This window comes from Castor canadensis, chromosome 7 (genome assembly GCF_047511655.1).
Source record: "Castor canadensis chromosome 7, mCasCan1.hap1v2, whole genome shotgun sequence".
Taxonomy (NCBI): Eukaryota; Metazoa; Chordata; class Mammalia; order Rodentia; family Castoridae; genus Castor; species Castor canadensis.
In genome coordinates this window covers 8,320,237-8,345,834 of record NC_133392.1, presented here as the reverse complement: position 1 = coordinate 8,345,834, position 25,598 = coordinate 8,320,237, and the positions used below count along the sequence as shown (strand labels likewise).

General features: G+C 48.8%; 1 protein-coding gene across 3 annotated transcripts in view; it reads right to left on the bottom strand.

Annotated features, from left to right (window-relative positions):
- Window positions 1–4,183: 4,183 nt before the first annotated feature.
- Window positions 4,184–25,598, bottom strand: part of Chst15 (carbohydrate sulfotransferase 15) — a 71,382-nt gene continuing 49,967 nt past the window's right edge. For all 3 annotated transcript variants that reach the window (XM_020171780.2, XM_020171779.2, XM_074078127.1), the window contains exons 6-8: window positions 13,771–13,927; window positions 9,447–9,594; window positions 4,184–6,747 (exon numbers count right to left, since the gene is read on the bottom strand). In XM_020171780.2, the coding sequence (XP_020027369.1) occupies window positions 6,557–6,747; window positions 9,447–9,594; window positions 13,771–13,927 (496 nt within the window). In that variant the 3' untranslated portion in view covers window positions 4,184–6,556. The remainder of the gene's footprint in view (window positions 6,748–9,446; window positions 9,595–13,770; window positions 13,928–25,598) is intronic.

The window sequence follows — 25,598 nt, the reverse complement described above, 5'->3', positions numbered from 1 at the left end:
AGGCACTACAGGACCCAAAGCAAATGTGCAGAGGCTTTCGTGGGGACCAGGACAGCACAAGAGCCTGGGGTCTCAGGATGAGCAGGTCAGAATGGGCTCTGGCAGGGTCTGAAGCATGCAGGATGGTCCTCATGAAGAAAGTGGGCCATAAGTTCCAGGCCAGTCCCTCCAAGTTGGTCTCTAAGGTAGACAGGGAGGTGATGCCTCGTGTGAAGCAGGGGAAGGGTGGAGGTCTTACCAGGAGAGTATCACTTTCCCCAGCCCCTCCCCCGTGGCTGTCATAGTTTTGTATCACTTTGGGTGATATCTGTCCTTTTTGATCAATATCTGTCTTCTGCACTAGGCTCCAGCTCCATGGTTGGGGAGGAAGAAAATCTGCTGTCCCTCCAACACCAGATCCTTGGTGAATGAGCAAGTGGATGCCACCCCCATCCACCTCAGTGCCTGGCCCAGTACCTGTGCAGAGCAGATGTTTAGAAAATATTTATTGAGAAAATGAAACGCTGGTTCTTTGTACAATTTCTAGCTAGGGTGTGTACCTCGGTGCCTTTTAGGCCCACAGGCAGGGCTGAGGCCAGAGGGTGGGGCAGTCCACTTCTACTGTGACTCAGGTCTCCAGAGATGCTGTCTTGAAGCCAGAGAGCAGTTGAGCCCACTGGCGAGCGGCCAAGGGCCAAGAGGTAGCTCTGCTGGCTGGATCTCAGTATAGCTGGCCTCTGGGTAGCACAGTTATGTACTTTGCCTCTGGTTTTCCCCACGAAGCCTGTCACCACCTAGACCCAGCCCAGGTGACTCCAGAACTGCTGCCCTTCCCTGAGGGCATGAGAAATGGGGCTGAGGAAGGGGGAGGAGTTCCCACACTCAGAATGCAACCAGGCTGCAGAGGATGGGCACCAGGTGCCAAGAGGGTACCATGAAGCACTGAGGTTGAAAACATCGACTTTGAAGTTAAAAGTAAAAAAATCTGAGTTGACATTCTGCTCCTTCTTCCTGGGGGACCGAGCTGTGTGACTCCAGGCAGATATGCAGCCTCTCTTGACACTCTTGTTTATACTTGTCAACTATGACACCCACACGTGTACAGTAGACCTGTGAGTGCAGAAAGGACCAGTGGTGTACCTGAGGTTATGGGATGGCCATTCCAGGTCCTCTGTGGGAACTAGCAGATGAATCCAACTCATCTGGCTATAGACCCATGGCTCCCCTCACCTCCCATGCTGTCCTTCTTACAGGGCCAATTTTGGAAGCACAAATTAGACTATCTTTTTTTGGCGGCAAACAACTTAAGCTGGGGGGGTGGCACTGCTGCCCCGCCAGGGGCTCTCAGTGGTGGAATGCGGGCCCCTTTTACATTCTTTTCTGTGCTTCTGTACTATACCGGACACCCACTGGGCAGCCCAGAGTAGGTCCTACATGCTCAGCATGTCACAGTCACTGGCAAGTGGCGATAGGTACATTATTTCTCCTCCCCGGCCCATCTCCCTGTCTGTGGTGATCCCATGGGAGTCTCCCATCTCCATCCCCTGCTCACTCCTTCCCAAACAGGCTCCCCAGGGACAGCAGCCTGCAGCCTCAAAGACCCTAGGATTCCCCAGAGTTCTTCCTTCTCTGTCCAAGATGTGCCCAACAGCAAAGGAGGAGAGAGGGAAGCTCAGGTGGTGGACATTGTGGGAGGACCAGGACCCAGGCCAATGGGACAGGGCAGAGGTTATGTTGGTAAGGCTAGCCTGGGGCCATGAAGTGAATGGATGTCAGTAAGGTTGGAGTCAGTCTTGCAATGGCCAGCACCAGGGAGGTTAAGGCCCTAGCAGCTCTCTCAGGGACCAGAAAACATTCTAGTTTTGAAACTTTTACAAGTTGTTCCTTTTGAAGCATTACAACTCCACAACCACTGGACTTGGCTTCAGAGACTCAAAACTGCCCACATGACTGCAATGGGCCTTCTAGGGACTGACAAGAAAGCTTCATAAAAGTTGAAAAGCAAACAAAACTATAAGCACTCAAAAGGTACCTCTACCAGAGCTGAGAAACTTTCTTATCTTGGTTGCCTGTGAGTCTTAGCTCACTGGTAGAAACCAGGTGATCTTCTTGGGAACTCCTGTCCCACTAATTCCATCACGGGACAGGAAGACACGCTGTCTCAAACCTCTGCTATACAGCTGCTACTACCACTCTGATAGGGCCCCACAGATACAGCTTCAAGGGACCAGCCACTGGGCATCCTCTGTACCCCCCCCCAGCTAGCTCACTGTGTCAACCCCCTGTGGTTGGCTGGATGATGACCTCTGAAGATGTCCATGGTGTAAGTGCCAGAATATAAATATGTCCCCCTTAATGGGAAAAGGAATTTTGCAGATGGGATCTTGAGCTGTGGAGGTGACCCTAGACTATCCAGTAGGACCAATGTAGCACAGGCTCCTCATGAGAGGGAAGAGGGTAAGTTATAGAAGGCCGTGTGGCCACAGGCAGAGAGGGCCAGAGCCAGAGAGAGGCTGAAGATGCTGTGCTAGGAAAATGAAGGAAGGAGCCATGAGCCTAGGCACAGGGCAGCATCTAGAAGGTAGGAAGTCCAGGTGGCAGATTCCCCTTGAGCCCCAGGATGGAACACAGCTCTGCTCACGGACTGACTTTAGCCCAGGTAGGCTAATCCAGGACTTTCACCCTCTAGAACTGTGAAATGAGAAACTTGAGTTATTTTAAGCCACCCAGCTTAGGGCAAATTGCTGAAGCAGCCAGGAGAAACTTGTTCAGCTCCCAGGGTCTTTGCTCTCCTGTTCATGCAGCTGTCTCCCCTCCCATCCTATTTGCTCTCTAGTGCTCTGAAGGGGAGCTGGGATTTTCCAGAATCTCTGGGAAATTCCAACCTTTCAAAGAGATGTCTTCCTGCGAGTCTCTACAAGATCTGCTTCACCCAACAGGCCAAGGCTGCCTGAAGGAAGATTCTTGGAGCAGCAGAGAAACTCCAGCCCAAACAAGGCACCTCTTCCCATGAGGCTGGCAGTTCCCCTGCTTCAGAACACACAGAGGCATCATTGGGGAGGCTCCTGCCCTGGTTTCTTGAGAGGGGAATGGGTACTGCATGACACAAGAGGCTTTTGGAAGAGCTTTGGGGAGGAGTTGTGGCACCAACTCCCAGAGATGGCAGGCCTGTCCTGCTTCTCAGCTCCCACTGGCTCCTCCTCCTCCAGGCAGGTGCACATTCTTGCTGAGCAAAGCCTTGCCTGGCTGTGCTCCAGAGATGAGGTGCTCCCTTTCCCTGATGGAATGCCAGTAACCCCACCCCAAAATACCATTGTGAAAGGCAGTGCTGGGGAGACAGGCTCTCCTCAGGGGGACTTCCCAGAGCTGGAGGACCAATCCAGGCACCACACTGTGCCCAGGATGGCCCAGGCGTCCAGCGTACCAAGTCTGAGACAACCCCTCTGTTGGCTGAACTGTGTACCTGTTCCCAAATTCATGGGTTGAACTCCCAAACCCCAATACCTCAGAAGGTGCATAATGCCTTTATAGAGATGATTAAATCAGAATAGGCCCTTAGGATGGGCTCTCAGCCAGTCTGACTGATGACCTTGGGAGAAGGGGATGAGGCACCAGGGACCAGCACGAAGGACCATATGCACGAAGAAGCAGCAAGAGAACAGCCATCAACAAGCCACAAAGACAGGTCTCAAGAGAATCCGATCTTCCGGCTCCTTCATCTTGGACTTACAGCCTCAGAACTGAGAAAATAAATGCCACCAGGCCTATGGTATTTTGTTAGGGCAGCCTGAGCTGACTGATACACCCATCCTCTCTCAGGCTTGCCCTGGTCACTCCAAGTCCTAGCGGGACACTAGATGTCTAGTGACAATGACACACATGCAGAGACACAGGGCTCTCTAAACATATTTCCTAGGGGCCAGGCAACAGTAGTGAGACCTGAGGTTACCTAACCTGCAAATTCCCAGTTCAGAAGACAACATGAGGCCCACTGTGAGCTGGATGGGACTCCCACCCCAACTCTCACATCACAAAGAAGCCCCAGTAACATCTGGACACTCATCTTTCATGGGCTACCTTCTGCCACCCATGCAGGCAAGACACTGAACAGCCTTCCCTGTGACTTGTCTGTACACATTGGACACCTTGGAAAGAACTGACAGCTGTGCTTGTGATGGAGGCGCACACACTCTTCAGATGCCAGTCGGGTGGGTCCATCTTTAATTATGTTAAATATTATTAATAAAAGTACAGCACAGTGGTGATTCACATAACATACCTTAAATGACTAAGACTAAAGGAGTACAGTTTAAGACAGTCTGCAGCTCTGGGGAACACAAAAGTGATGTCAACACCAGGTTGTAAGAAACATTCCTTTTCACTTTGGTTTGGGGTGACAGGCCAGACAGCCACCACCTGAAGTGCCACCTATGCTATCAACAGGAGAGGGTCTTGACCCAGAGAAAGCAAAGGCAACGCATGTGACCGACCTCTAGAGAGAGGCCCTAGAGAGAAAACTGGGGCTGGATGGCATTGGTGGTACAGACTGGTGGGCCTGCATATACAAAAAGATCAGTAATAAACCAAATAATATTGGAAATAATACCTTCAGTAATACTTCTGTAAGAAGCAGAATTATACTACATGTTTTTCACATGCATAGGAGTGCATAAGAAAAATCCCTTGTAATCATGGTTGGTATGGAATAGTAAAACATGTACTGGAAATGACAAGTTAGCTGGCAGAGAAATTAATCTATAAAGGCATAGTGTCCAGAATGGAGGGAGAAGCCTTGCCAGCAACAGAACTGAAGGGAACCCACTCAGAAGATGCACAACTCCCCCACCATGCACACATGCGCACACACTCTGTATTCCGAATAAATACCCACACACACACACACACACTGAAGTGATATCTCCCCAAAGCATCCTTGTGCTCAAGCCAGATTTCTTCCCCCGGCTGCTGCTCTGAGTGTTGGCTGTGAGAGAAAGCAGGGAATTGTCTCTGCATGAGGGCATTCAGGACACATAGCTCCTTCAGTAGCAGAACCAGCCCCAGCCATGCCAGGACTGAGCTCTCTGTGCACTTTCCAGCGAGCTAAGCATCCCATCTCCAAAGGCAGAGGGACAGGGGCAGAAGGATTGGACAGTCGAGCAATTGCAGATCCTCATGCCTGCCCCCAAGCCCAGCCTGTCGTGCACACACACACACACAAGGGAGAACTGGTTATGTAGTGTTTGCACTTCCTGACACTGGTGGATGGGACCCCGACCCCAAAACACGGCTCCATAGGAAGCATCCAGTGCAAAGTTTCATCACACTCCCACCTGGGCCTGTGTGCCAAATGGGCTCAAATATTCTCTCCAGTCTTCCCTAGAGCCTTCTAAGAAATGATAGGATCTTCGGCCCACTCCATCACAAACCAAATTGCCAAGAGGCCTGGAAAGTTCCATTAAGAATATGGCTCCTAGAGATCTCATTCCCAGTCCCAGCAATGCAAGCTTAGTCTGTGCGCCATGTTTCTGAATCGGGACATGTGTATCTTGCAGTTCCCTAGGGAGTAAGGAATTTTGATTACCCACGATGGAGTATGTGGATAACAGGTTCAGTCCAATGCTGGAGCCTGCAAGTGACCGGAATTAAAAATTTAAAGATCCTTCAGTTCTCTGGTGACCCTGTGCATGTGATGAGGACTTGAGACACCTAGATTTCCCATGAAGTGACCAATTCCTTGAGGCTTCTCTATTCGGGCATTAACAGCAAAAAATCCCCATTCCAAATACAAACTAAATTTCTTAAGAAAACATCTAAAAGAGGCCGAAAAGAAAGGGAGGGCTAGCGAGTCAAATGCAGGGATCCATTTGTTTGAAATGCATCCATTTTCTGGGTTAAATATAAATAAAGAGGGCAGAATGGGAGGAGGTGGGAGAGATGCTCTCAAACTCCTCCCCACCCCACCCCACCCCCGCCCCGGAAACAGTGAAGTGAACAGGGCTTATTTCTATGTCACTGAAGGGCTGACTTGGGAGTAAGAAAAAAAACTAAAAAGTGCCTCCATTCTCAAAGCGGCTCAGTTCTCCACCCAGATGAGGTTGGCGATCAAAACAGAGTGACTTCAAAACTGCCTATGAAGTGTAAGTTCCAGGGAGTCCTAGGGCATGACCTCTAGCGTGCTCAATCGGATCCCAGAGTTGTCAAGCCCTGTGGCAGGGCTTCCCCAGAGTCAGTGGGCAGGGCTGGGCTATGGCCTCCCAAGGCCTCCTCTCTGTGCCGGGCGCTGTGCCAGCCTGCCATCCCTGAGCTCCATCCGGGTAAAAGTGAATTCCTGCTGAAGCGCACTTTGCAACAACTCAGGTGGAGGAGCTCGGTGAGGAGTCAAGTGCTGAGCTGTGGAGCGTGGCGAGGGAAATTCTGAAATGGTTATTACTAGCAGGTGCCTGGAGAAGAGAAGAAGCCTGGGGTTCCTGGGGGAGCTCTCCACTCTGTGAGTAAATGGTTCTCCACCAAGAGAGACTTTTAAAGTCATGGCAATGACCAAGTCGGTGGGCCCAGAGTCTGCAGCAGGACGCAGCTTTCACGGTGTCCTCCATGCAAATGCCTCGTCAGCTAGGACCTGCGCCAGCCTGGCATTGAAAGGTCCATAAAAGTCCTGTAGAATCTTCTGTGTGACCGGCCACATGGGTCCTAGGTTTCGGTCCTCAGGACGTCGTGCGTTAGATGCTGGGCTCTTGGTCATCAAAGCTTCTTGCTTCTCACTTAAGGGCCCTGGAATGAAAGGAAAAGCATCCTGTCAACTGGAGGCATGGCAGGAGGTGAAAGGAACTTTGCAAAAATGCCAGCTATGCTTCATACTGAGACAGGGGTTTCTAGCTTGAAAAAGAACGTGTTTAATGCTCACCATCTCTAGCAATAAAGGAAATGCAAATTAAAACCACACTAAGATTCCACCTCACCCCTGTTAGAACAGCCATCATCAGCAACACCACCAACAACAGGTGTTGGCGAGGATGCGGGGAAAAAGGAACCCTTTTACACTGTTGGTGGGAATGTAGACTAGTACAACCACTCTGGAAAAAAATTTGGAGGCTACTTAAAAAGATGGACATCGATCTACCATTTGATCCAGCAATACCACTCTTGGGGATATACCCAAAAGACTGTTACTCCAGAGGCACCTGCACATCCATGTTTATTGCGGCACTATTTACAATAGCCAAGTTATGGAAACAGCCAAGATGTCCCAGCACTGACGAATGGATTAAGAAAATGTGGTATCTATACACAATGGAATTTTATGCAGCCATGAAGAAGAACGAAATGTTATCATTCGCTGGTAAATGGATGGAATTGGAGAACATCATTCTGAGTGAGGTTAGCCTGGCCCAAAAGACCAAAAATCATATGTTCTCCCTCATATGTGGACATTAGATCAAGGGCAAACACAACAAGGGGATTGGACTATGAGCACATGATAAAAGCGAGAGCACACAAGGGAGGGGTGAGGATAGGTAAGACACCTAAAAAACTAGCTAGCATTTGTTGCCCTTAATGCAGAGAAACTAAAGCAGATACCTTAAAGCAACTGAGGCCAATAGGAAAAGGGGACCAGGAACTAGAGAAAAGGTTAGATTAAAAAGAATTAACCTAGAAGGTAACACCCACGCACAGGAAATCAATGTGAGTCAATGCCCTGTATAGCTATCCTTATCTCAACCAGCAAAACCCCTTGTTCCTTCCTATTATTGCTTATACTCTCTCTACAACAAAATTAGAGATAAGGGCAAAATAGTTTCTGCTGGGTATTGAGGGGGGGAGCGGGAGGGGGTGGAGTGGGTGGTAAGGGAGGGGGTGGGGGCAGGGGGGAGAAATGAACCAAGCCTTGTATGCACATATGAATAATAAAAGAAAAATGAAAAAAAAAAAAAAAAAAAAAAGAAAAAGAACGTGTTTGGGAATTCAAATTCTTTGGCTGGATCCATTAGGAGGAGCTAAGGAAGGAAGGTGGAAATTGCAGAGACGTTCTGTGACCCAGTGCGCATTCTCCACGCAGGGGGACGTTCTGCTTGGTAGGTAACGACGGTGCTACCTTCATCTGAGGCCCGCCTCGGGGTTCATCTCTAGTTGCCATGAATGGGCTGCTTTTCAGAGCCTTCAGCCTGTCTGAGAATTGGGTAAGACGGAGACCTGCTAGACACAGTCCTGGGGGTTAGTTTTTCCTGCTGGGTAGTCCTGCTGCAGTCATTCCACTTTGATCTCCTGGTAGATGTTAAGGGTTCCATCCCTGGGCCCTATTTCATCTATATGCCTTGTTATAAAGTGGCCATGGGGGAGAAGATTGGTCACCTGTGCCCAGAGACCCCACTGAGCACACCTCCACCTGCACCAAGTACATCAGTAAAGACAGGCCAGCAGAGGCCACTGCAGAGGACACAACCCTGCAGCCCAGCCCTCTAGACTGTGGGCTGCTCACTGACTTAATGATCACTGCTCAGGCCTCCTGAGATTGGGCTCTTGGAATCTCACCAAAGTCCTTAGGATAGCCCTGTGTCCTAGGGTTATGCAAGACAGAAAACTGGCTTTACTGTCCCTCTTAGAGACAAAAGCAAGCTTAATAATGTGACAGAGTGTATAGGCGGCCAAATCAAAAGACTCATTACCAGCTCTCCAAGATAAGGAGAAACGGCTAGAGGGTCCTGAGTCCTACTGGCAAGCAGATCAATTTCAACAAATATTCAATTAACAAGATCCCCAGGCAAGATCATTACACGGCTGCAAGAGGTGCTCTGGAAAGGAATGTGGCTTGCTCTGACCTTTCCAGCTGTCCTTGGGTGACCTGTGCGTATGGACAGCACTGCCCACCTTACATACACCTCTGCCAGCGAGCACTATGACCAGTGACATGACCTTGTCACGGTGCCCCCTTGGGACTTGGAACTACTATTCTTAGGGTCAGGGCAACTCTTCATCCTCACGCCTGTCGCCCTGAGATGATGCAATGACCAGTTCCCCCTCCGCACCCCATGCCTCTGCGGGACGGTTCCGGGCCTCCACCGTCACCGTGTGGCTCAAACCACAGTCCCTGTCCTTCCATGAAGCCTCCATGATACTTCAAGGAGTGGGGGCTCCTACTGTGACAGTGCTACCCTTCCTCCATGTCATACTACTGTCAATCAGTGAGTTCAGCTATGGCCTCCTCCTCTCCCTCTACTAACCTAAAGATCCCAGATGGGAGGCAACCTTCTCCTCTCCAGAGCACCCCTCATCACAAGGTACCCAATGACCCATGGGCAGCTGATGCTTCATAAATAGGTACTAAACCTGCCTGTTTTGGGGAGTCACTGGGCCTCCCAGCAGCCTGTCCTTACCCAGCTTACCTCACCTGTACTTGACCCAGAGGGCGCCTAAAGAGTCATGGTCCCCTGGGACTCACACTGTGCCCCATCAGTTGGAAGCACAACACATACCCAGGTTCAGGAACTGGAAGACCCTGTGCATGGTGTACTTGACATTGGATGCGTGGTCTTCTAGGCGCAGAATGAGAAACTGTTCCTTGCTGAAAACAGTGAGCCAGTCCAAAAGGTACACAGCATACAGCCCAACCTGGAGCCTCACCTGGGACACAGGAGGATAGCATTATTGCAGGAAGCCCTTTTCCAAAAGCATTGCGGCATTCTGCATTCCCCCTGCAGAAGAGCGATCCCAGCAAACAAGCACCCCGGAAGTACAAGAACACATGTGCTCTTGCGCCTTCAAAAGGAGTTTTGTGCTACGTAGGCAAAAACTGTCTACACATTTAATGCCTATTAAATGATTGCATTTAATCCTCACAGCAGTCCCTTGGGTAGCATTACACCTCTAAGTCACAGGTGAGGGCTGAGGTGCCGAAAAGAGGTCAGGGCTGCAAAACCAAGGGTGTCCGTGATCTTTGCATGGCATGTGGCTATTTCCCTGCTTCTGATGCAATCCCCACTCCCAAGAGACAACAAGCTGTGAAAAATCAACCACGGGTACCTCAAAGACACCCCATGTTCTACAGGAACATCTGTGACCCCTCAGTGAGAGTGTGGGCACATCTGAATAAAAGTGGCCTGGTGCTAAGTCCTTCCACCTTCTCACCTTCTCAGTTCCTGGGTCCTCATCCTGCTCCTTCCCTTGTGCCTAACTGTAAACTAGGTAGGAAAGAAAGAACCTGCCTAAGGAGAGCTGTGGCCTTTACTCTTTGCTCCTGGAAGGGCATTGCTAGATCCCTGGAATATGCTGCCCCAGAGGAGTATCTGGATTTGCCTGGGGTTTTGCCCTGGACAAGCTAAACTGCGACTTACGGCAGGGTTCTGGGCCACATGGTAAGTGTCAGCTCTGATCTCTAGAGGGTTTGGAGACTAACGGCCAATCATGAGGCAGTATGTGACTAAGCCCCAATAAGAACTCTAAACACCAAGACTTGGGGTGGCTACACTCCTGAGTGTGGTCATGTGTCCATCATGCCTGGGATCTGCTAGCACAACTCCATGAGGAGTGGGGAACTGACTGGGGGCTCTGTATTGGAGTCCACCTCTCCCCAGACCCTTCCCTGTGTACTTCTTCCCTTGGTCGATATCCATCTGTATTCTTTCCCTGTCATGAATCCTAACCACAGGTGCAACAGCCTTCCAAGTGTCCTGCAAGCCCTTCTAGAACTTCATTGAACTTAAGAGTGGTTTGGGAACTCCCCTCTAGAACTTGTAGTTGGTGTCAGAAGCAAGAACAGCCAGGGAAGTCTTACTCCTATCTACCACCTCTCTGTTTACGCCCCCTCCCTTCATCCACTCCCATCAACACCTGCAGGACCCACACTCTTCCCCTCTCTCGTCTCTGTCCTTCTATCCCAAGACTGTCACCAACGTGTGCCTTGCAAAGCAATGAGCTGGCATGGCCAGCCTCTGCACAGACCTCTAGGGCTCTCCACACAGAAAATTCTTGGTCTGCTGAAACTTCCAGCCCATCCCTCCCATGGGGAGTGCCCACCAGCCACGGGGCTCCTCCTTGTAGCCCCCATCTCTTGAGGCAGACAGACACACTTCCTTCCTTCCCAGCTTGATCTTATGCTTCCTGAGAGCAGGGACGGTGGCTTCACCATCAAGCCACCGTGCATAGAGCCTGCGCCAGTGCTCAGTATGATTTTCAATGGAGTTGCTGAACATGGTACTAGCAGCATGAAGAAACATCTGATAAGATGTGTGCAGACACTAACCAGTTTCACTTCTCAGTATTCTTTTTCCATTTCATTGTTTTTCTAAGCTCATAGGAAGATGGGGAAGGAGAAGAACAATTAGAGGGAATAGGTAAATTGCCTCCAATATTCATTAGCTGCTTCCAACCCACACTTTGTTGCTATCTTCTACAGCAGCTCGCAATAAAAAACATCAAGCTGAGCCCAGGCTACAGAAAAAATGAATGCATGCAGTCTTGGAAACAAGTGCATATGTTGCCCCCAGCACAGAGAATAGGGATGAAGTTGTCCTGTGGTTAGATCATGGGCCTCACAGGGTTCCTCACTTCTCTCCCAGATCGGCTCAAAGGCTGCCCCTCAAAGGAAAGTCTAGTCCCACTAGGTTCATCTCTACCCAAGAACCTGCCTTCGCAACTTGAGAACTTTCCAGAGGGAAAGGGGCTAAGTGCTGGTGGGAGGATATTGGGGTTTTAGAGCAGCTGAAGCTGCATCTGCACCTGCCCTGTGACAGAACACTCTCTGCAACCTAGTTTGTGTTCATCTTGGTGGGAGCTGCTTCATCAGGATGTCTCCAGCATACACAGAAGTGGAGAGTATCGCATGCCTGCCAATGAACTTCCTGCCGGTTCTCATGTTCAGGGCTGAAGTGCAAACAGGAAGCAGGGACAGGGCACGCCCTCTCCTAGCTGTGGGAGCAAGTGGCTGCGGAAATCCTGTCTCCAGAAAACCTATTTACAGACAAGTGGAAGTGCATGCAGCTTGCTTGGCCCTTAAGCACTGCCCGTCACAAGAGAAGGTGCTTGGGGGACTCCAGGTGACATGAAGTGCCACAGCATACAGACTCAGTTATATCACTCACCCCTCTGTGCAGGGAAGCACAATTCACAGCTATTAAACCCAACCACCTGGGCAGGGCATCTGCCCTGCCTCTCCCTCCCCAACACACACACACAACCTTCTCCATTCTCACCCTCCCTAGAGAAAAAGGGGAGTGTGAGTTTCTGAGTCATGCTGGGCTGGTGAGTGATCACAGTCCTGTGACTGTCCCCCATGCTGTGATTTCCCCTTTCACGTTATTAAGTCTGTATGCCTTTGTTCTATCTAATCTGCCTACACTCAGATCACCCCCAGTGAACCTTCATAGGGTGAAGGGGACATTTTCCTTTGCCCCCACACTATCTTGTGCTTAAAACCCTCTCATGGGGTCCTGTCTCTGTCTGGACAACCTCCACGGCTCACCAGTTTCTTGGTGATGCAGCCCTGTACCCTGTCCCTAAGTTGTTTCACTCACATCTGCCCTCGCTGTGCTCCCTGGTGGCTTTCCATCTGCCTCCGGCCTGTGCATAGGCTGCTCTCTGCACAGGGACACTATCACCTTTCTGGTTCTGGTTCTAGTCAATGCATCCTTGGCACACTCATTCCCTCTCCTAGGTGGTCTCCTGCCTCATGCTCTTCTTCAGAGGTCTCTGTTAGGGGCCAGAGCTCTCTTTTTCAGCCTCTGTGCACTCTCCCCTCTAAGCTCTGCTGGAGGCCAGGGACCAACCTGTGCTGTCCCTGCTGCAGCCCCAGGGCCCAGCACCATGCTGGGTGAAAGAACAACTAATCTCTAACTCACAACAGTCTGGCAAAGCAGTGTGAAGCAACTGAATCTCAGACAGGCTAAGACAACTGTGTGGAGTTACACAGCCAGTAAATGCCAGAGCAAAGAAGTGAACCCACGCCACTACCTGCCTCTGAAGCCTGATCCTGCCTCTTGGTGATGCAGTAATCTTGTCCCTGGCACATCTTCCTTGCCAAACTACAAAGCCTTTGGCAGGCAAGCAGCATTAAATCCTACTAACTACCCCTGCACCTTGCCTTCAGATAAAATGGCCTGGGTAACCCCTCCCTCTAACCCCATCATGTTGGGGACTGCCTCCACAGCAGCCACTTTAATGCCTCACATGTGACACAGGCAAACGTGGGACAGGTGGTAGCACTGGCCTCACCGCAGAAAGCTACTTACTGCACCATCCCTGCTGAAGCTCTTAGAACCCAGTTCACCCTCAGCTACAGGTGCTGGATTCACCCTCAACAACTGTTTTTAAGAAAGCCTGGAAATTTACAGATATGTTCCCTAGGCAGAGAGATCAACCAACGGTTTTCAATAGAGACACCAAGCATTTGAAGTCACTGGTGGGTAGTTTTTAGAAGCAGCAGAACAATCCACACTGCAGAGACGCTCTTAAGACAATTTGAGGCTGGCTGTCCTCCTGTCTGTTGTCTCTACTTGCAGGGTGTGCTTTGGAGCTTTGCTGAATGCTAATCTTCCTAAATGCACCCTGGATCGCTCACAGAGGAAGAGACACAAGACACACAGTGGCTGGTGATCAGCAGGGAGCCGGCTGGAAGGACCCATCAGCTTTCACAGTTCTTACAGCCCAGAATATCTGTTTCTACATTAGACACCACTCAAAGGCGGCTGAGTGGCATTTGCACGTTAAAATGCTTCCCTCTGTGTTTCTGTGCTCCTCAATGCCCCCCTGCACATAATAACAGCAAAGCAGCCCCATTCTGCATGGGGCTTGTTGAATACGCACAGGCATGGCATTGTTGAGGGTGTTGTTGTAGACGCAAGCACGCAGTGAATAATCCAGCATGCAATTTTCAAACAGCTGCAGAGCCTCCGTCACTTTTTCGTGGAAGTCATCTGCAGATTTATTTGAACTTGCAAAGTAGAGATAGTCTGAGTACAACCTGTGAATAAAATAAATGGGTAATTTCACCATCCGAGAATGTGAAATCACGCCACTTGAGTGACAATGAAAATCAATGTGCAATACATTATCTAGTTTTGTTCATTAAAATGCAACCATTCCTCTTCCTTCCCTGGCAGACAAGCCCCCTCCCCACTTCCCTTCTTGGTCCTGCCCTTCCCACTCAGACATGTCTACACTGGCCCCCCCAAAAAAACCCACCAGCACTGGGGTTTTTTTGTTTTTTATTTTTAAAAAATTATTTTAGTCATCTCAGGTCAACTGTGTTTCCACAACATCAGATTTAAAATCATACAAGAGCAAAGAGAAGCCATGAAAATTTTATGCACCTTCTCATTCCTTTCTCCTCTTGGAGAGAACACAGAGCATCTGTTGCTCTGACAGCATCACAATCCTCTATGAAATTCCTGCTTTTCCTATAGATGTTCCTTACATTGAAAACAATATTCAATGTATCTTGATTCACAGGGACCTATTTTTCAATTCAATGTCAGAGCACCCACAGAAATGCAGGTGAACGCCTGCACATGCAGGTGGAGTCTGTGGTCATCCACAGACTCAGATCTGTTCTCACAGACACCACCCTGAGCAGATAATAAGCTTTTCCACTGGAGCTGATGGTCTTCCTTAACTTTCAGCAGCCATATCTGTCTTTGCATCATCCCATTTTAGCAAGACTCTGCTGTTAAAGAAACATTGGTTTAGACTGAGTATCTGCACTAGGCCCAACAGACCAGATCAAACCAGAATGGATTCTCTCCCCTAGGCTCCTAGCAATCAAACTGAACTTGAAAAGGGGCTAGTTTTAGCTGGGGATGTAGCTCAGTGAGTGCCTGGGAGGCTCAAGACTGGGGGTTTAATGACGAGGAGGAGAAGGTGGAAGAGGAAGAGGAGAAGAAAAAGGCTGTTTGCATATCATAGGCAATTCACAGCAGCAAATCAACCAGGGGACCAGTCAACCTGAGCCAGCAAGATAAGGAAGTTCCCTCTGCTTGTAATCCATACAAGGAAAGTAACTTTGAAACAACCAATCTACTTCTTGTTCTTGGTTTTTGTTTCTTCAACACTCTTGCACCTCTAATACCTACCCCTCTACTCAGCTCATCAGACCACCTGCTACAAGAATAACCGTCTGCCCCATTCATGAATCCCTCTCACAAAAGCCAATTAGATCCTTAAACTAAAGCTGTCAAAATTTTGGTTTTAGACACTGCTCAACCAGAATCCCCCACCTTCTAAATCTGATCTGTTCCAGTACCTCATGAACCAGATGTCTGGTCACCTGGCCTGCCTTCAGCAAGAACCCTGTTAGGCTGGTTTAGCCAGAATCTCCCTCACTCTTAAAATTTCCTTAGTTAAAGTTCTACTCTCCCCCCAACCCTGTCTTTAGCTGTAAAATCTCTACTTTTTGTATTCTGAGCTAAACCCAATCTCTCTCCTCTAAGGCAAAACCCTACCACACCAGTCCCTACACTACAGCAACAACCCCTCATAACATTTTAGCAGATGTCAGAATAATTTCTTCATTCACAGAACTTGTGGGTTGTTAGTTTCCTACACTTTATTTCTCCTCTGTTCCTGCTTGCAGAGAAGGTAAGAAATCCCTCTTTTTGACTTTCAAGAATCACCCTCTTTTTTTCAGATGTTTCTTCCTCCCCTTTCTTGCACACACCCCCTAATGCCCACAGCTCTGAGTGACACCCTTAATGCACACACAAGCCCTAGCGGCACCTCCTGCCAAGGGTGAGGCTCAGCTAGAATCACATGTAGCCACGGCTTTATGGAGACATGCTCCTCTCTCCACTCAGCTCTGTTCTTTCTGTTCCCCAACATCTCCAGCTTGGTTCCCGCTTTCCAGTGAAGACAGTTTTGTGAATCTCACCACACACCATGCACCACAGTTGTACATCTGCAATGACAATTGCACTGTGTGCATCTGTCCCTAGCTCAGACATGTGCTCCCTGCAGAAGCCTTGTCCCCTAGCTGGGTCTGTTCCAGGGCTCCTTCTCCACCACTGTCACTTTCAGTGACATGAGATTACCCCACAGGTCACTTCTTAGAAACACCAACAGATCTTATTCACCTCTTAATCCCCCATCCAGTACAATGTCTTTGGGACTACCCTTGAGAATTCATCTTTGGCCAAGGTCCACAAAGGACACCCCTTGGACATCTTGGGTGTTTGCGAATTGCCCTCAGATTTTCTAGAATCCAAACACACAAGAATAGACTGTCTTGCCAATTTTAGCCTGGCCAAGCAAACCTCCCAAAAGATTTGCCTCAAGACACATCACTGAAGATGTTCAGGTACCAGTGGGTAGAACAGCACCCAGATCCAGACTCAGGTGAATCCACTCACCATGATATCAGCTTATTTCCAGTGCCCCTGACATCAGCTGTGCTACTCTGTTTCTTCAAAACCAGGACATACACCAAGACTGAAACACAGCACCTGCCACCAAAGGCCAACCATAGCTAGGAGAACCAAAGGCTGGCTGATAAATGCCAAAGTCAGATTTGCACAGATCTCGTTGTGCAGATTGGCTGTGCACTGAGGAATCCCATGTGCAATCTGTCTGACCAGGTGCCCTTCCTGGCTCACATATTTCCTATCAGTCCCATCAATAGGTCAGCTAGGCCTGAGAAACCACGTCAGTGAAAATTAACAGATGCTTCTGAATCTGTTGCCAAAATCTACACGGAATAAGTTCAAGACAGAGTTCTTACCAAGTATGCCCACAGGACTAGCCAAATTGTTTGATGGAACTAGATTTCTATCACATAAATTCCATAGAAAACCCCAGTGACTGGCCCAAGGTTTCCATACTGAGATTTTTCCCTGAGGTAATAACATTTCTTATGGACATTTGGCTCATAAATAAAACAAGCATACCTAAGCCTGTCTCAATTTTAGATATGAAATAACTTCATGGAAAAGTTTGCTGATTCCATGCAATTCTTCAGAGATCAAAAAGTAATCCCCGGGGGGAAAATGGTACAAGTCCAGTGTTTCAGTATACCAACTGCACAGTATCCTCGTGAGACTGGCTTTTCAGGGTAAGGAGAACCTCTAGGTTTTTGGAGCTGTCCTGCTTCAGTCCTCCACACTCTGCTTTGTCAGCAGACATCCAAGTAGGGACTTGATTCTCTTTACAAATGGCCACCACCTCCCATGTGGACTCTGTAGTTGGTTAATAGTGGACCCCTCAAAAAATATAACCAAGTCCTAATCCCAGTTCCTATGAATGTAATCTTATTTGAAGACAGGAAATCTTTGCGCATGTACTTAATGTTGAAGACATTCAGATGAGATCATCTCACTTCATCTCATTAGGATGAGTCCTAAACCCAGTGACTGGTATCCTTATTGAAAGAGGAGAGACCAAGGCATCACAAGAATGCTGTCAATAAACAGCACTGAGATGTTTCCTGAGACTCCAGGAAAGGAGTCACTTAACAACCTTGGATGACAAAGCCACTTGGATGGATTAAAGCCACTCAAAATATTGATGACGGTGAGTGTATGAGAATGTATCTAATAGACCTCAAAGAGCCAGAGTAGGCACACGCATTTAACAAGCTAAAATGTAAAGAGAAAGACCTAGACACCCACATTTCAGTCTTTAAAATCAACTGCACAATGATGAAGTAGGGAAAGAGACCAACATGGAAAACACATAAGTGGTTTGGCTGACAACAGTCTTGTAATCATAACAGAGCTGCAGTGACACTGATGCCACCTCAGGATGCATAACAGACTCGGCACCAAGAATGTGGGAGGATGGAGCAAAACAGCAAGCAAGTCTTGACCCAAGAGGACACCTGCCTTTGGCGCTGGGTGACAAATAGTTGAGAAGGAGTGGCTCCCCCAGGGGAAGCAAAGACTCAGTGAGAAGGACAGCTCCACAGACTCCTGAGGGAATGCCCAGCGGGTGGAATGTTCAGGAAGAAAGACCCACTTCCAACAGGTAAAATCCCTCCAGTGGGGACAGCAGATTCCAGAGGCTGGAACCCCTGGGTTGGTGTGAGAGTCAGGGGACCTGAGTCTCCCACCCCCAGTCCTGAGTTCTGTAACTGCCCATCTCCCTCCTTATAATTCACCTCATTTTCTTACTCTGAAACCATCCTGAACAGACGGGTGTTACATTTGGCCAGCAGTGTTTCCAATGGCAATTCCAAATATAAGCCCAAATACATTCCAGGCCTTCTGTGCTGCGGTTATTTTAGAAGGCTGCTAGTGCGGCCTTGCAACGCTAGGCCTGTGTTCACGCCAGTACTGCTTTGCCCTGTCCCTGTCAAGTGCAAGGTTCTGGGACTCCAGGAGGGACAGTGGAGGGGGTGTGTGTTTTGGGGAGAAGGAGGCTCCCTCTGAAAGTGACATCTCTTCTTATATGGACAAAGGAGTAGCTGTCAGTGAGCCCTAAGGCCCTCCACCCCTAATAAAACCCCAAGGCCACTGTTGAACTCACTCAGTGACATTTAAGGAGCCTTGCTCTGAGTTAACATAAGCGGAGGTCAGTCTACTGCTGAATGTTAAAGCAGGATCTGGGGATGGGGGGTGTGGCTCAGGGGTATAGCTCTTGTCCTCTGAGCAAGAGGGCAGAACTGGGATGGGGAGAGTTACAGGTTGTCAGGCTCCAGGCAAATAACTCCAGTTTGGCAGCTATAATCCCCTCTGTTCCCAACCTCATGTGGACCAGTGGACCTGCTGTGCTTCTTCCACCTGCTGTGGACTGTGTGCTTCTTCTTGTTCCATCCTTAAAGCCACCCATGAGATACACCCATCTTGTCTTACAGAGGATACTGCCATTTAAAGAGGTTTGGGAGCTCACTCCCAGTCATAAGACCCAGGAACAAATCCAAGTCTAGCTGACCCCAAAGTCCATTGACCCATGGGTCTGCCCCTGCCTTCAGAGTTTAGGGAAAGAGACGAATCAATGGCTGACTAGAGCCTATGGCTTTGGGGTTTTGTTTGATGTTTCTATCACTTTAGGTGCACAGAGATTTGGAAGTGAGTCGACTGTTATCTAGAACTACTTAGTAGGTCACCAGAGGCTGGTAAGCAATTATAACAGGTAACAGAACAGCAAGCAAGCATTTGGGAGGGACATCATTGCCATGGCAGGAAACAAAGGCAATGATGGAACATCACATTGGGCAGCTAAAAAAAAAATGACACCAACAACAAATGGGTGCTCAGGTATATTTTGTACAGCACCACACACGGGGTGGTCTCCCGTCACCTGGATAGGGTGTTGCTCACTGGCTCCTGCACCAGCTCATTAGATTTTAGTAGTTAGGGTTTTAAAGTAGTGATTTACTTCTTCATTGGCCTTTCCTCCACATGGGGACTTGGAGAGTTCTAGTTCCAAGGTCAATGGTGTGGTGAGACCTCTCTCTATGGTTAATTTCTCATCTTTTTGTAGCATTTTCATCATTTTTATCCTGACATAGAATCCACATAGCACAAAATGAACCCCACTGAAACAACAGCTTTAGAATATGCACAAAGTTATACAAGTATCAACACAGTGCAGCTCCAGGACATTTTCACCCCCCCACCCCCAGTAAGTGGCTGTTGATTTTAACAGGTCAGACCCAAAAGGGGCCCATGCCAGAATTCACTAGATTTGGCTCAGAGATGCACCAAAGCATGAACTTTACTCTCAGTTTCAATTCAGACATGTGTAAGCTCTTGGTGGCCTTCAGTTGGGACTTTACTCCAGTTACCACTCTGTGCTTTGGGAAAGGATCCATGATGGATGCTGGAGTCCTCTGATGCATCCCGGGCTGGCTTTCACCAGCAAGGCTGCAACCTCCCTGTGTTCCTCCAGCCCCTGCCTGCCAGCTTCTCAATGACACTCAAGTGATGGCCACATTTTCTCACTCAGGTGCCCCCAAAAGATGGACACACTCATGTCCTCCAACTCACCTTCCCCACCTCACACTCCTACAGCCATAGGAAGGTGGTGATAAATACGGTCATAGAAACGAAAGCCAGAGCACATGGCCTCATTATTCTTCATGTGCCAGCATCTAAATTCAAATCACTGATAATAACTCCCCATCCTCTGATATGGTGCCATGGAGGATGATTAGGATATTTTTCCTTTAAGGAAAAAAGGCCATTCCATGCAGCTGGGGAGGAGCCCTTTTGTGTCCCTGAATCACAAACTGTGGACATCTTATCATAGAGCACAAGGAGGCAGGACTAGAGGAAGCTTAACAGACAGATGACAGGGAAAAGGCTCACTTTCTACCAGGTAAGAACATCCATGTTTAGGCCTAAAACACACTTAAGGGATGCAAAGCTTCCTGGTCCCTGGGGCCACTGAGTGGGGATCTTCTCTTTCCCATGAGGCTCAATGTTCCCTGAACACAGCTGGGCTCTGTATCCACCTATTTCTTCCAGGACATCTGATCGCGGGATCTCAGCCAGGATTTCATGGACCCTAGGGTTAGCATGAGCATCCTGGTACCTCTAAGCATCTCATGAGTCACCAGTGATCCTGACAGTACAGTGAGAAAATGAAGGAGCTTCCTGCAGCCATCCTGGTTACCAAGCCAGGCCTAGGTCCCAGGCATGGCACCCTCACTTGACAGGGATGGCCGCTATGCCCCAGGACTAGCCAATGTGATACATGCTGATCCCTTCTTCAACATTAAGCAGCCCCAGAACTCTGGGTACCACACATCCCTAAACTCTCACTAGCTGCCCAGTGTCTACTCACCAATACTGGCCTGGCAGAACACCTCTTACTTTTTGCATCTCCACAGGTACAAAACAACACTGTTTTTTGTCTTGGGTGCCTCCCATACCATCTCCACAGAACCGCCCTTTGCAAACAGTCCCTGTGGGAATACACAGGACCGCCAATGGCTTTGCAAACATAACCCCAAAATAAATAATGTGAAACACCCCGGAATTTCCAGCTTGATGGGTTTTTTTCCCACCAATAACAAGACACAGCCCCTCACCAGGTGGTCACCCTGAATGGTCTTCAGAAAGCATGCTCACAAAGGCCCCAGCTGTCCTTGTGACTGGCTGCTGCTGCCTCTCCCTTCTTGTTCTGTGGTTTGAGGCCAACACCCTGGCCACCAGTGGCTGGATGGTTCAGTCATTACAGCGACCACAGGCCACTTCTCAGACCCATAGAAAGATGTGTCCATGACATCCAAACAGGAGGCTTCCGAGAAGCAAAATGCCTAAATTCACCAGGAAATTAATGAGCAGCTTAAATAAAGACTGTGCCAGAGTTTTCTCCAGGCCATTCTGTTCTTAATCCTTCAAAGTCCTAGGGCTGAGGAGAGTGTGAGAGCTGGGGAGGGATGGGGACGAGCCCAATTTGGGCTCTTGTCTTTCTCCCACTCTGCGTGTCACCCCCAGGGTAGCATTCCTAATTTCTCTTTGAGAGAGTTCATATTAGTTATTAATGACTCAGTGCTGGGAAAAACCCTGCTTTTGAGGCTTTATGCAAATCTGTTATAGAGAGAAGGCAGCATGGCATTTGCAGTGCCCAGCTTCCTCCCCTGCCGGGAACAAACCTGTGGCACACACTTGGGGCTTCCAGGCCTGGAAAGGCCCAGCTGGGAGGAGAAGGATTTCCTGCAGCAAGTGATCCAGACCCCTGCCTCAGGTCAAAGGTCTGCAGCCTCTCCAAGGCATCCAGCCATCCAGCTTCCTCCTAGCCAAGCTGGTTCCTGCTGGAGGGCAGCACCTTGCTACTTTGGACATACAGGTAAGTGAATGAGGCGAGTCCACGCTCAAAGACTGAGGTCCTCTGCCAAACTGAAAGTCTCCCCAGGAACTGCCCTTGGCTGAAAAGACCTCCCTCACCCAGGGGCAGCCCCCACCCACTCAGGAGAAGCCATCCTGCCCCCAGTCCACCAATAGCTAATGGAGGGAAGAGGCCCCAATTTGGGACAACTGTGCTGTGAAGGACTGGGCAAGGTCCCTGCAGGACTGCATCAGTCTCCTGCTGTCCTCTGTCTTGTCCCTATATTCTTCACAGTGGTTGTCCCAAAAGCACTCCCCCAACACCTGTTGTACATAAATGGTGATCAAGATCAAGTGCACACCCTGGGAACCAACCCACTCATGCGACTCTGGGTAGGTGTCTTTGCCCTACTGAGCCCACACACCTCACCTGTGCAGATGTCATGATAGCCCTCACCTGTTGGCAATACCAAAGGAGCAATGTCTGAGCAGGGCTTGGCACAGAGCCAGGCTGGAACTGGAGCTCCAGTAACACTAGGGCACTGGTTTCAATGGGGCCTATTCCTCCCCCTCCATGGCCATGGCTCCATGAGGGAAACGAATGGTTTTCTCTCCTGTATCCATAATGCCTCTAGTGTATCAAGATGCTGAACGGATCTCATTGAGTGAATGAGTGAGTGGTCAGTTTGGTTATGATTAACCATGGCTGACATCTCATAATAGTGATGGTCTATATTAGAATCTTTTGTTTGTCCAGCACCACTTAAACACATTATCACATGTACTGAGTCACTTAATTCTCACAACTCCTATGCAGGACTACTTCCTCCCACTTTACTGATGAGGAAATGAGAGAGATCAGTAAAGTTACTTGCCCCAGGTCACAAAGCCAGTGAATAGCAGAGGTAGCGTAACAATGCAGCCTGTCTGGGCACCCAGCAACTGTCTCTATCCCTGTGACCTTGGCACACCTTCCACACACATGCATATATACACACATGCACACACTCAGTGGTGGAGGTTGCTCTCCACCACACACTCTGTAGACCAAGGGAAATCAATGAGACCCAGATTCCTGTCCAAATGTTCAGCCTCATCATTAACTCTCTGTCCCCATGAGTGACTGCATATAAATAGGCGCATTTCATTACAAGCCTTGTTCGCTTCCAGGTTTATCATAAGTAGATTATTTAGCCAGTCCAGGGGGCTCTTAAACAATCAGTTTATATAAGCAGATGAAGAAAATAGCTACCTAGGTTCCAAGGCTCAAGAGATTTGGATCAAAATCAAATTCCACTTAACTGAGCTGAGTTTTCCTTCCCCATAAGGCCCATCACCATGAAATGTGAAAAGTAACCATTCTTATGGTGGCATTGCGCTAAGACTACATGCAGAATTAAAAGCAAAATGTAGACACTGTAAAATCCGTGACAGATGGCACCTGAGCCCCTCTCCAATGGTCCCTTGAATAGGAGAAGAAAGCAGTGAGGGTCAAGAACCAGCACCTTCCAGCCATTTGTCACATGGAATGGGGGCTATAACAGCCCCTGTGTTGAGAAGTGAACTCTATTAACCATCTCCCGAATGAAGAGGCAGGAGGATGATGTGAGAGACATTAGGAAAGAACAGTGTTGACCATTTAAGAGTGGGATTAATTGAAAAAATCTGTTTGAAGCTGGTGGTTTCTTCCTAATTAATTGGGCAATTTAGCATAGGAATGCATTACTTTAGTTCTAAATTATTGTGATCTCTTACAGAGAGAAACTTGGAATACAAATTCTTGGCTGGCCTCTTTGCCATTTGAATCATCCCACCCACTTCTTTCCATTATTCCTCTATTCTCCAGGAAAAAAAAAAAATTGCACTTACTACTTACATCCTTCTCTGGAAACTTAAAAATGACTTGGCTTCCGATTCCAACATTTCCAAAATCTCCTTTGATTAATTATAGAAATATAGGGTAAATGTGAATCTAAGACTAGGAATAACCCCCTCCCACTGCCAAGCTGACTTGTAGGAGGAAAAGAACAATTTGGATCAACACAAATGGCTTCTAGCAGCCCAAGGAATCTCCCACTTGCAGAAGTACAAAGTCATAGAACGATTAAAGTGGGCTAAAGGCCAAAGAGCCAGTTAAACTAATGGGGACTTGGGCTCAGTGTTTGTTTCTTCAAGAGTGACCTAAACACACAATGTTTATCATCCTTTCTGGCTGGGATTGGGAAGCTGCAGCCACTTCAGATAGGCCATGAGCCATGAATTTCAATAGGAGAAATTCCTATCGTTGCATATTTTTATAAATGTTTAAGGGGCAATGAAACAGCTGCTGCTGTCAGCAACTCAGAGAAAACACACACAGGATACCGCCTGCTGCCCTGGGAGCTGGCACTAAGCTGGAATCTGAGCTGTGAGGTTAGCACCAGGCTCCTGAGCATTGATCAGGCAGGGAGTGCAAAGTGCAGGGATGACAGCTGACTTGATTTCTAAAGGGGCCTTGGTGACCTCTGCTTGTTGGTATTTATGCCCTGTACTCTCCTCCACGTGGATTGGCTGGTGACTTGCTTCTAACCAAGAGAAGATGGCAATGTGATAGGATGTCACACCCATGATTGGTTTATAAATAACCATGACTTCAGTATGCTGGCTGACTAAAGCCAACATCACGTTGGAGAAGCCTAGCAGCAAGGGGCTGAGGGCAGCCACCAGCCACCAGCCAGCAAAGAACAGAGATTCCTATTTCAACAACCCTTGAAGAGCTCAATTCTGCCCATCACCATGTGAGCATGGAAGCCAATCATTCCCCAGCCAAGCCTTTGAGTGAAACCCAAGCCCCAGCTGACACCTAGACTACAGCCTGGAGAGAGACCCTAAAAACAGAGAACCCAATAAAGATGTACTCAGGTTCCTGGCCCCTAGAATCTGTTAGATAATAAATGGGCATTGCTGTAAGATATAACATTTTGGGACAACTTTTTACGCAGCAGTAGATAACTAACACAGCAGGTGGCCCAAGGACTGGCTAAGCATTCTGATGTAGGCTCCTGCTAATACACCTTGCCTTCCCCTCCTCAGCATCGTTACTTAGTCATGACACAGCCAATGCCTATTTCAGTGTTCCCACAGGGTAGGCTCTCAGCCACCATCACTGCTCACCATTCAGCACCCAGCACAGCACAGCATGTAGTAAATGTCTGAGCTGATGAACTATTTCTGTTAAGGTGGGGGCCAGGGAGGCAAGAAACCTTCACCTTCAGTTCCTAGTATAGGATATCTGTGCTTAAAAGAAAGGTAAAAACATGGTGACTCTTGGGATGTGAGCCTCCTGTAAGATGGCAGACTTATGACTGGGTCTTGGTGGCAGCTGGGCAGGTCCTGCCCCTGGCTGAGTGAGCCTGGCCAGCATGGCTGCCCTCCTGCTCAGAGGTAAAAACATGGTGACTCTTGGGAAGACTCAGCTGTGGATGTGAGCTTCCTGTAAGATGGCAGACTTATGACTGGGTCTTGGAGGCAGTTGAGCAGGGCCTGCTCCTGGCTGAGTGAGCCTGGCCAGCATGGCTGCCCTCCTGCTCAAAGGCTCACCTTTATGGTGTCTGTATCCTCAGAGGAGAAGCCAGAACTCAAGGAAGGAAGGGACACCCCCAGGGGAACTGCCCTTCTCCAAGAAGAGGACGTACAGTCTTTGTTGTGTCCTCTCCGCTCAGAATGCTTATTCCCCTTTACGTACCTTCCTCCCTTGTTTACCTCGCAAATTCTTACTTGTCCTCTAACACCCAGCCTGGCATCAGCTCCACCAGCGCAGCGGCCCTCCCCACTCAGAGCTCATTCCCTCTCCCCACCTCTGGTTCTTGCTGAACCTGCAGGACCATGAGAAATAGTGGTCCTGCCTGTCTTCTCCACTAGCCCAGGAGCTTCCCATTTCCTTAGCCACAACAG